Source organism: Ylistrum balloti, unplaced genomic scaffold (genome assembly GCF_031769215.1).
Source record: "Ylistrum balloti isolate Yb309-2 unplaced genomic scaffold, AGI_CSIRO_Ybal_v1 Utg369614, whole genome shotgun sequence".
Lineage (NCBI taxonomy): Eukaryota > Metazoa > Mollusca > Bivalvia > Pectinida > Pectinidae > Ylistrum > Ylistrum balloti.
This window is the reverse complement of record NW_026781888.1, coordinates 1120296-1132500: the sequence shown is the minus strand read 5'-3', so window position 1 is coordinate 1132500 and position 12205 is coordinate 1120296. Positions and strand designations below refer to the sequence as shown.

General features: G+C 38.8%; 1 protein-coding gene across 1 annotated transcript in view; it reads right to left on the bottom strand.

Moving 5' to 3' along the window:
* LOC132547827 (uncharacterized) overlaps positions 1-12205 on the bottom strand; it is a 101352-nt gene that overhangs the window by 38671 nt on the left and 50476 nt on the right. The window contains 15 exon segments of the mRNA XM_060211633.1: positions 3544-3782; positions 3820-3824; positions 4751-4998; positions 5238-5409; positions 5914-6062; positions 6926-7255; positions 7738-7864; positions 8072-8232; positions 8503-8631; positions 8821-8991; positions 9328-9627; positions 9957-10070; positions 10395-10512; positions 11038-11195; positions 11493-11722. Coding sequence (XP_060067616.1) covers positions 3544-3782; positions 3820-3824; positions 4751-4998; positions 5238-5409; positions 5914-6062; positions 6926-7255; positions 7738-7864; positions 8072-8232; positions 8503-8631; positions 8821-8991; positions 9328-9627; positions 9957-10070; positions 10395-10512; positions 11038-11195; positions 11493-11722 — 2651 coding nt within the window.

Below are 12205 nucleotides of genomic sequence, written 5' to 3'. Positions count from 1 at the left end.
GACTGTAACCTTAAAGCATTATTACTGGACTTGTTAAGACAGAGTTTACCTCCTACAGTCCAAGTAGGTCTAGATCAGTCTGTAACCTTACACCATCACTGCTGGACTTGTTAAGACAGAGTTTACCTCCTACAGTCCTAGTAGGTCTAGACCAGTCTGTAACCTTACACCATCACTGCTGGACTTGTTAAGACAGAGTTTACCTCCTACAGTCCTAGTAGGTCTAGATCAGTCTGTAACCTTACACCATCACTGCTGGACTTGTAAGGACAGAGTTTACATCCTACAGTCCTAGTAGGTCTAGATCAGTCTGTAACCTTACACCATCACTGCTGGACTTGTTAGGACAGAGTTTACATCCTACAGTCCTAGTAGGTCTAGATCAGTCTGTAACCTTACACCATCACTGCTGGACTTGTTAAGACAGAGTTTACATCCTACAGTCCTAGTAGGTCTAGATCAGTCTGTAACCTTACACCATCACTGCTGGACTTGTTAGGACAGAGTTTACATCCTACAGTCCTAGTAGGCCTAGATCAGTCTGTAACCTTACACCATCACTGCTGGACTTGTTAAGACAGAGTTTACATCCTACAGTCCTAGTAGGTCTAGATCAGTCTGTAACCTTACACCATCACTGCTGGACTTGTTAGGACAGAGTTTATATCCTACAGTCCTAGTCAGTCTAGACCAGTCTGTAACCTTACATCATCACTGCTGGACTTGTTAGGACAGAGTTTACATCCTACAGTCCTAGTCAGTCTAGACCAGTCTGTAACCTTACACCATCACTGCTGGACTTGTTAGGACAGAGTTTACATCCTACAGTCCTAGTCAGTCTAGACCAGTCTGTAACCTTACACCATCACTGCTGGACTTGTTAGGACTGAGTTTACATCCTACGGTCCTAGTAGGTCTAGACCAGTCTGTAACCTTACACCATCACTGCTGGACTTGTTAGGACAGAGTTTACATCCTACAGTCCTAGTAGGTCTAGATCAGTCTGTAACCTTACACCATCACTGCTGGACTTGTTAGGACAGAGTTTACATCCTACAGTCCTAGTAGGTCTAGATCAGTCTGTAACCTTACACCATCACTTCTGGACTTTTTAGGACTGAGTTTACATCCTACAGTCCTAGTAGGTCTAGATCAGTCTGTAACCTTACACCATCACTGCTGGACTTTTTAGGACTGAGTTTACATCCAACAGTCCTAGTAGGTCTAGATCAGTCTGTAACCTTACACCATCACTGCTGGACTTTTTAGGACTGAGTTTACATCCAACAGTCCTAGTAGGTCTAGATCAGTCTGTAACCTTACACCATCACTGCTGGACTTGTTAGGACAGAGTTTACATCCTACAGTCCTAGTAGGTCTAGATCAGTCTGTAACCTTACACCATCACTGCTGGACTTGTTAGGACAGAGTTTACATCCTACAGTCCTAGTAGGTCTAGATCAGTCTGTAACCTTACACCATCACTTCTGGACTTTTTAGGACTGAGTTTACATCCTACAGTCATAGTAGGTCTAGATCAGTCTGTAACCTTACACCATCACTGCTGGACTTTTTAGGACAGAGTTTATATCCTACAGTCCTAGTCAGTCTAGACCAGTCTGTAACCTTACATCATCACTGCTGGACTTGTTAGGACAAAGTTTACATCCTACAGTCCAAGTAGGTCTAGATCAGTCTGTAACCTTACACCATCACTGCTGGACTTGTTAAGACAGTGTTTACATCCTGCAGTCCTAGTAGGTCTAGATCAGTCTGTAACCTTACACCATCACTGCTGGACTTGTTAGGACAAAGTTTACATCCTACGGTCCTAGTAGGTCTAGATCAGTCTGTAACCTTACACCATCACTGCTGGACTATTTAGGACTGAGTTTACATCCTACAGTCCAAGTCAGTCAATATTAGTCTGTAACCTGATGTATTTCAAGGATAAAATCTGATCACTGAGGAATCCCAAACACGATTTTCTGCCTTCTACCAGGACATCCATTGTTCTTGGGGTTAACTATCTCTCCAAAAGAGCTGTTTTACACAAAGCTATTTTGAGAGGTATCATTTGAGTAGGAAGGTTTAAGAAGTTAAAGCTATTTGTAGAACATTACTGGTACAGAGGGATTTTCATTTACAAACTGTGAGAGACACACTGATATATGTAGTGCTATTCACTGTGAGACAAGTCATTGTTTCTGTTAAAAAATAATGGACAGGTTTAGTTATGATAACAACTATCTTTATCCACAACTTTAAATATTATACAAGGATCATTATCAGCACACTGTGTTGTTGTCCTGGTAAGTGTTAGGGATCATGGAAAGGAACATATCAGTGTTACTGTTGATAAGGCATAAATGGCTCATTGTGGGATTACCCAAGGATATAAATAGTCTCATTGTAGGAGTACCCTCAACTATAAATAGCCTCCTCAAGTTATAGATAGCCTCATTTTGGGATACCCTAGGATACAGATGGTTTTGTTGTGAGGATGATTTGCTAGGTTTATTTCTTGAGGTAATGTCTCCTTGAATAGCAATATCTTAAAGAAATAATAGTCTCAGTGTGGGAATGCAAAAGGGAAATAAAAACTTCTGTGGAAGATTGCCCCGCATGAAATTAAGGGAAAAAGACCCACAGGTCCTGGGTGGGGGTTACTCTAGGAAATACCAGTATTACAGAGATAAGCCCTTAGATCCTGGGTGGGGGATACTCTAGGAAATACGAGTATTACAGAGATGGGCCCTTAGATCCTGGGTGGGGGATACTCTAGGAAATACGAGTATTACAGAGATGGGCCCTTAGATCCTGGGTGGGGGATACTCTAGGAAATACCAGTATTACAGAGATAGGCCCTTAGGACCTGGGAGGGAGCCTCTCTAGGGAATACCAGTATTACAGAGACAGGCCTTTAGATCCTGGGTGGGGGGATACTCTCAGGTTTTGGAAGCAGTGGGGAAGGGAACCTCTCTAGGGAATACCAGTATTACAGAGACAGGCCCTTAGATCCTAGGTGGGGGGATACTCTCAGGTTTTGGAAGCAGTGGGGAAGGGAGCCTCTCTAGGGAATACCAGGGTAAGGGAGCTAGACCCTCGGGCTCATGATGAGAGGTACCCCATGGAATATATGTGCTAGTTAGGTAGATCTTTATTAAACATGGTTAGATTGTAACAAATAAAGTTGTTTTACATACAGAACTGGAGCTGTTCACCTAATAATAACAATTAACATTACAATATGTACATAAAACAAATAGTTACGCATACATTTCAGAGGATACACTTCAAATCTGTATTTACCCAGCATGAATACATAATATACATGTATACAGGTGATTCTCTACATGAAACAATCTAACTTTCTCAAGTCAATATCAATATCAGCTAGAAGGATTTTATCAATTTGACTTCAAAAAGAAACTGACCAAGAAGCTAGGCAAGGTAAATGTGACTTTCTTGAACAATATTGTAACAGTTATGATGGTGATTACACATGAATGAGTGGTAAGTTATTACACATTGTATACCGACCTTTGACCCCGCACGTGTGTAGCCTTGTACAAGGTCAGCTTTGAATTGGTCCATCTTGTACTCTGACGTGGCCCCCATGGACGATGGGTTGATCTGGTGGACTGTAAAACCACACAGATGGGCAGCCAACTTCACAATGACAGTACAGCGCCCCGGGCAACCCTCGGCATTCAACACGATGTGAGCGCTCTCATGAGGCGAGGCAATGGTACGCGCAATGCGACATACCTGCTCAACAACTGACTGCAACCACAAAATACCATATAGATAACATACTTGTACTGCAGTACAATACTAATTGTATAGAAAAGGAAAATACATTTCATACCATCATTTGCTGATGAGAAATTAATTCATCAATCACGTTAAATTTAAACAAGAGGCCCATGGGCCTATACGGTCATCTGACATAAAATACAAGATTTCAAATTTTGAACTTGAGAAGAAGTTGAAAATGTGTTTTCAAGATGGAGGCCGTGTTGGATTTCGGACCAACCCGAAATTAACAAACTTTGGTCAAGATCATGTCACGATCATTTCAGGTAAGTTTCAGCTCAATGAGACATGTAGAACTCGGGAAGAAGTTAAAAATGTTCACGACGGACAACGTACGATGCCGGACAAAAGGCAATCGCAATAGGTCATCAGCCCCTTCAGTCAGATGACCTGAAAAAACTAGATATGCAGGAGCAACACATATGCTTCTGCCAGCAACCACAGAGAAGCTGAGAACTTCTTGTTGTGTACAAATGACACGTGAAATAAAATAACAGCAGGTTCTACAGTATCTCCTTTATCTACAGTAAAGAATCTGAAATAAAACTGCCTGCTGATCTTTTTCTTTTAAATTCCCACTGTATTTAAGCAAGGCTCTCCAATATTGGTCTTACTGTTTCTGTGAAAATTTAAGTTAAACTACTTAAAGTTAAATGGAAAAATGATTGACCATAACCAAATCAGATATTGACCTACAGATTACTTAACACCTATACCCACCAAATTACAGGTCTATATTGGTATCTGTTTAAGAGTTGATAAGCAGAAACAAAAATTATACAGTCATGACAAAATGATGGACATAAGTAACATTTTATGCTCCTGGCCATGAAATGATGAGGCATAAAAATTAAACTTTTAAAAAACGGAGTTTTAACTAAGGGACTATTACATCGTGGTAAGCTGTACCAGTGTTAACCTTGATGTTCACGTGACACTGACCTTGTACAGGGCTAATTTGATACGCGGGTGTATTTTGTTGTACTCCTCGACCCCTCGCTCCATCAGAGCCTTTGCTTCAGTGTCAATGTACACAGGTTTATAGAGGTCTGTGCGTGCGTCTTCCTCTGACACCTGAGAGCTATGACGCATGTCAATCATTCCTGCTGTCACCACCCCACTGTCCTGTTCTATCAGATTACTGAACAGTGGGCGTCTTGTCTTAATTAGCAGCTGGATCTGAATACAAACACACAGGTACAATTTTTATGAAAATTTCATGATTTGTGTTTTATCCATGGAAACAAAAATTCCAGAAAGATAGTAGTTAAGCTGAACTTAGTTTGAGCAGTGTTATGTTAAAGGGGAGTAATTAAAAATATTTTCTGGTTGTACTTATCAAGATAGAAAAACTATACATATGATATATTACTTTTTTTCACGTTTTTAATAGAAGTCATTTGACTTCGTAGACTTACAAATTCATCAGCTGTGAACTCTTTTTTGACTGCTGTGGAGAATGCCTGTTTGAACCGTCGGAAATCAACATCTAATACCATACGATGGCCATACACCCAGAATGCCTCATGTTGCCATAGTAACAGCACATTTTTCCTGGGACAACCAGGTTGTAAGGATAGGCAGAGATTTCTGTAGAGTACAACAACACAAGTGTAAAATCACTAAGAAAAAGTTCCTCTATTTTATAATTATCATAATTACGTAAACACTTTCTGACTTGATGAACAATGAAGATTTTAATACTGATAGATGAGAAAAAAATAAAATGGTTTAGTTATGGTTGTCTGGAGAGTCCATGGGGAATAACTAAAACAAACAAAGAAAGTGCCAAAACTAATACCGATATAGATTGTAATTAAAACCCTGTGCGAAGTGTTCTGAAATTTAATCTACAAAGTCCTTATTTTGATTCTGTTAAAAAAATATGCATCACTGCATATTTTCTTTCACCAGGTACAAGACTTGCATTAGATTTCTGACAGTAAATTGCAGATTTTACCTAGGAAATATGACTTCCATACACACATGCACAGAAAACATAAAATATGTTTAAAGACGTCTGTCTTAATATATTTTTTGACATATTCATTTATGTCATATTCAAGGTTATAAACTTGAAGATGAAGGACTCACTTGAAAACGGTAGAGAGGTCTCTGACAGTGAAGATGTAGTGGCAGCGCTGGGCTGTGGGGAGGAACATGGCGCGCAGTCTATCCTGGAGATCCACACTCACTTGGACCATCAGGGACAGAAGTCTCTTCATAGCATCTTCTTCCTCTTTCTGTTGGTTTTGGGCCTGGGTCAAAGTTCAAATTTCAATGCAATAAAACTGGTTCATTGTTAATTGGGTCACTGGCTCAAATGCCAACTAACTATGCCCTGTGCTGACCAGAGAACTGAGAAACAAGACACATCCTATCATTTATAGGTGTGTGGATCATCAAGACAAAGTCACACTAAGGTCATTGGGGTTTGTTTGTCAGTTCACGATTACATTTTACTTATATTTTGTTAATGGAATTTTCGTTTTAACCTTTTCTGCGGGTTATCCCGGAAAGAAAAATAAAAAAAATATAAAATAATACAAAACCATTTTATGGTCAAGGACACACACCACAAGCATGTGTTGATTGTAGAATATACTCATGTGTTGTGTTTTTTGTTGTCTAATTGTTTATCTACTTGAGGAACCTGCGGACACCTAAAACTGTGTTCCATCCATGATTCAGTACTAAAGCCCTGTCTTTATTTTGATTTATGTACTGTCTGCTCAGATGTTACTGGGCTATTGTCGATGGCCATCAAAGGCTGAACATAATCCAGAAATTTCTAACATCAGAATAGACAACACATATAATTGAATGGAGACATTGCATACATACAATGTCTCAGACAAAACATTGTGACAAGTCACCATCATCAACATAACTGCAAAAATAGAATCTGTTATTCAATGCAAATGCTGAATAAAAGAAGTAAGGGAGGTAACTCAGTAGACTGTCAGGCTAAGGTAAGGGAGGCAACTCAGTAGACTTTCAGGCTAAGATAGCACACACACACACACACACACACACACACACACACACACACACACACACTGATAATAATCTGCTATATGATAGATTGAAGTTGTCATTTGGCTACAATAATTACCTTTTCATCATGGCCATGATGTCCTCCAGCAAGATTTGCAGAACTAGAGGTTTCTGGAGTTATAAAATGTGTATGCAGGAGAGTTGAAAAGATTGTCTGCAGGTCAGAACTGGTCGGGTAGGGACAGCCAAACACGGCAAAGTGTCGCAAGAACCGCTGGCTGATGGCAGGCACATTGGCTGTAGTGTGTGGGTTGATGGTGCTGACATAGGTGACATTCTTCACATAACGCCAAGCGTGAGTGTCTTGGTTGTAGAAACCTCCATCATCAATGTGCTCCCTAACCAACTCTATCGCTGTCTGGTGACCATATTTGTCAACCTGGAGAATAATCATGGTACATCAGTATAATCACGTTACATCAGTATAATCACGTTACATCAGTATAATCACGTTACGTCAGTATAATCACGTTACGTCAGTATAATCACGTTACATCAGTATGATAATTGTTTTTGTACTGTTCAAGTGTTTAAATCTATTGTAGCAGTCACATATACGTTCTCGATGTTTGTAAAGCACTTATGCTGTAATAAAACCTAATATAGCACTACAAAATTTAAGAAATACATTTATCATATTTTTTTCCAGTCTCAATAGAGGCACCTGATTTATAATTATAAAGTATGACAGAACACACTGAACCTATATACTGGTATCCTATGGTATGTTTGGCTGGTTTAACATCAAACATGTTTGTTGTCAGTCTTTCTTTGGATCTATGCAAGTTTTCAATGAAATGGACATTTCTGATAAAAAATCTAGGATTATCAACCAAGACAAGAACAGAGATGAAGACATACCTGCGATAAGTTGATGTCATCCACTAAACAAAGGAGACGCTTGTTACCCTTAGGGACATATGTACGCCCATGTTTCCACTCAAGTCGTCCATCCAGACGGTCATACAGCAGACGAGCGTTGGTGAACCTGGACATAGCACCATCATTATAAACTGACCTTATGTACATATCACCAGAATTTACTTTACTACACTGGTCATTCACTTGTTTTGCTTTTTAGTCGTAACCTTTTCGACTTCAAATTCATACATTTTCATTATACACACCAGTCAATAAATGTCTTTAAATATGATCTAGGATACTCTTACTTATGATTCATTCCTGTAGAATTTACCTATTAGCCTGTACAGTAAGGGAGAGAACCTCCGCCACTTCGCCTGAGCACACAGTACGAATTCTCTCATTGATGATTGCAGTTTTCCCGCACCCGTTCTCCCCGACTAGCACAACAGGTTTCCCATAGTCTGATAGAGTGCCCAAAATGTACATCAGTTGCTGAAACAGTAACATCATTATATAAAATTCATTTAAAGAAATTCTGCCACTTATTTCAACAAAGAATCCTAAGCTGTTGGGTGCCAACTCTGGCTTGTTCAATGTCCTAAAACACATTATTTTATCGAAAAAAAACCCAGCTAAATGATTAAAAATAGATCTTAAATATCTATGAAAGTATTGGTTTTGAAATATATATTCAAATCAATTTGTTTAATTTTAATTTGTTTGAGTTCTCATTGATTCTCAAAATTGCACTTTATCACTTACCTCTATCGGTACTGTGTGTACAAAGGCTTCTGACGAGATGCCAGAATGGGGGTCACCACTGTAGTTACTCATACTGTCACACCAGCGGGTAAACTCATGACTCTCATTGTCCACAAAGTAGTCAAACACCTACAGAATTTCATACAGTCATCATATTAGTCTAGTAAAGTGAGAAATCTAATCTGTATCACTGACTCACACATGGACACCATCTATACAATAAAGACACTAATATACCCATTGATTTCTAAATTTCATATGGTAAGTTTGATTCTGAGAAAAAATTATCCAACACAAGTCATATATCATGTTTCTCACCGTGCCCTCAGCTGGGTACTCTATGTACTGGTTGAATTCCACTTTCCACCACTGACTGAAGTTTTCTCGATGTTCTACCTCCAGTGTACCAGTAAATGCCCAGATGATTGCAAAGTTGAAGTAACGCTCATATTCTAAATCACTAAGGTCTGGATTGGAATGGACAAGTGCCTAGAAATATACAACAGCTTGTCTTATATATAATGATGAGTCACGGTCAACGACTGGTGTCTAGAAATATACAACAGCATCTGTCTTATATATAATGATGAGTCACAGACAATGACAGGTGTCTAGAAATATACAACATCATCTGTCTTATATATAATGATGAGTCACAGTCAATGACAGGTGTCTAGAAATATACAATAGCATCGGTCTTACATATTATGGTGAGTCAGAGTAAACATTGAGGACATCTTGTTTGAAGAGAAAAAAGTATATATTTTTGTATTCTCTTATTTACTGAAGAGCTTTGGCAGGTAAGTGTTCGGCAGTGTTACAAACCTCGAGCAGTGTACAAAACGTGGTGATCATGTTCTCAGTGGAGTGAGGTATAACACGTTTGTACTGCGGTCCATTATGTTTCACCCCACCAAGCATGTGGGGCTGGCAGCACTCTGTAAGGTAGTCAACTGTTTTCTGAACATACACATCACAGAACCCAGACAGCAGCTCACGGTCAGCCTCTGGACGGCGCTCCAGCCATTGCACCAGTAGCAGCTTCCAACCCACATCCAGCATTGACATGTTGAGGATGGCAACATTGGCTAGCAGGGCAGGACTCATGTGTCCCACCGTCTCCAGCTGGAATCAAATTATGTACAAGACATGGTTATTTCAATTATACAAAACTGATAGTGGTATTAGAATCATTAATGGTTATAGCATTGAATAGAAAAATATACTATACTTACATGTACATCATAAAAAATAGAAAACAAACGAGTCCTTGCAATCTAAAACCCAACAAGAACACAAAACAAGATGCCTTTTTTAGGGCTTCCTCAGGCCAAGGCAGAACATATGATCTTGTTTTTTCTTATCATCAGAAATATTTATTGCCCTACATTCATATATATATATAAACAGATGCATAACCCCTTACAAAGTTGCTATTTGTTTTGAGAACTTACCTCCCAGAAGAAGCGAGTCGTGTCAGGAATGACCATTCTTTCATTGTTACCTAGGACAACAGATCCATCATTGTTGAGGAAAGCTCCCAGTAATTCCATTTGTCCTACATCAGCCTAATACAAGTAACAACAAGACAAAATCAAAACACTGATACATTATTCTGACTGTCATTTCATGTGCTGTTTGCATTATTTTCTTGAAGTGTAGGTAACTGTCTTGTCATCCTCTGTATTTGAAAGCTTTGTGTACATACACTTAATTTGTCTGGTGAAGGTAACTAACTGGATGCAGATTGTACATTGTACTGAAATGTTTCACAAAATCTTTCTGAACCTGTATCTCTATAATTTCAGAGTAATTATTTCAAATTGAAGCAAATATGTCAAGGAACAAAGCTGTTGTTCCTTATGGAGCATTAGATCTGTATGTCTTCTTACCTCTCCATCCAGCTGGACAATCTTCATAGCAGGTTTGCTGTTGAAGTCATAGTTCATGCTCGGGGGCTGAATGCAGAGTTTCCTGAGAAGTGAGGCAAACAAGCCATCCTTCCATTCCCTGAAAAACACATTAAAGTATAACTACATGTCATATGATTAAAACATAGCAATGTAAAATTGAACAGCTTATGTTTAGTTAAATAGGAATTCCAAATTCTATTCATAATTTAGAGACTGACTATAGTATATTGTCATTAACTTACCTCAGGATTGCTGACGTACTCCACTGATGCCAAAATTAAAAATGGTATCAATAAGGTTCAAATTTCTCCATTCTGAAGATTTACATGTCTTTTATGGTTCTAAATATTTACATGTCTTTGATGGTTCTCTATATTTACATGTCTTTGAAGGTTCTGAATATTTACATGTCTTTGATAGTTCTGAATATTTACATGTCTTTGCTGGTTCTGAATATTTACATGTCTTTGCTGGTTCTGAAGATTTACAAGTCTTTAATGGTTCTGAATATTTACATTGTCTTTGATGGTTCTTAACATTTACATGTCTTTGATGGTTCTCTATATTTACATGTCTTTGATGGTTCTGAAGATTTACATGTCTTTGATAGATCTGTACATACTTAGTTTTTGGGTCCCAGTAGCCCATCAGTTCTTCTGATTCGACTGCCTTGGTGAACATGGTGTGAACGCTAATGGTCTTCCCGCGTTCACGCTCTGCCACAGCGAATGTCTTTATACACTCACTCTTTCCACAGCCTGGAGGCCCCACCACAAATATCTACACAAAATGTATACAGGTCTTACTACACGATACCATGATGTCGTTATCTAAATGCCATGTAAGGTTGCATGCTTCTAACTCCATTGAATGAGTGACTTGTAGCAAATTGACAACAGCTAGTAAAGACAGTTTCATACATATACATTAACCAGTGAGGGATAACACTGATGGTCAAAGATTGGACTTGTGTGCACTTCAAACTGGATTTCCCAGCATCTGATGATAAAAACATTGAGTTGATTTTTCGCCTGTTGGGTTTATATTCCTTCCTGGTGATTTTACTGCTGTACTTACCGCCTGATGAGCTGCGTTGAGCTGTGACAACTGAGCTACACGAGCCTGGAAGGCCACACCAGGTAACAATCCCAGCTCACCCGTTGCCACGGCAATAGCATCATGCATGTCCTCAAGGTTCTGGTTTTGGTTGGGATCACCTACTGCCTGGAATCGTTGTGCAGAGGAGCGAGCCATTGCCACTACAGGAGTATTGAGGTTGATAGAGTCTGAAAAAGATTCCAAATTACCTATATACAAATCCTTCACATATTCTCAGTGATACCACTTTCAGCTTCAATAACTTACATCCATGGTTGTTTCACTATTTGTACCATGGTCAATATTTTTAAGGTATTAAGTACAAGTTTAAAGGCATCTGAATGATCAAAGTATCATTCCATGAATATGAAAATGTTCCAAATCCACCTAAACAAGACTGTTAGCTCCTTCTCTTTATCATTTAAATAGCGCTACAATACCTAGGATGGAATTTTGAAGAATTCCAATGATCAAAATTAGCCCTGTGTTGTTTGTTAAGAACATATTGTCAGCAAAAAATTGTAACATTTCTCTGTAAAACTATTGAAAATTCATCATAAATAAGATTAGTTTCAAGCATTTTTTGAGAGTAAATCTTAACTGGTTATGTTCCAGAATTGATGGTATATAGAAAATGTTTGTACATCTTAATTATACCAGGAGACTATATCCATGAATAATTTTACTACAAG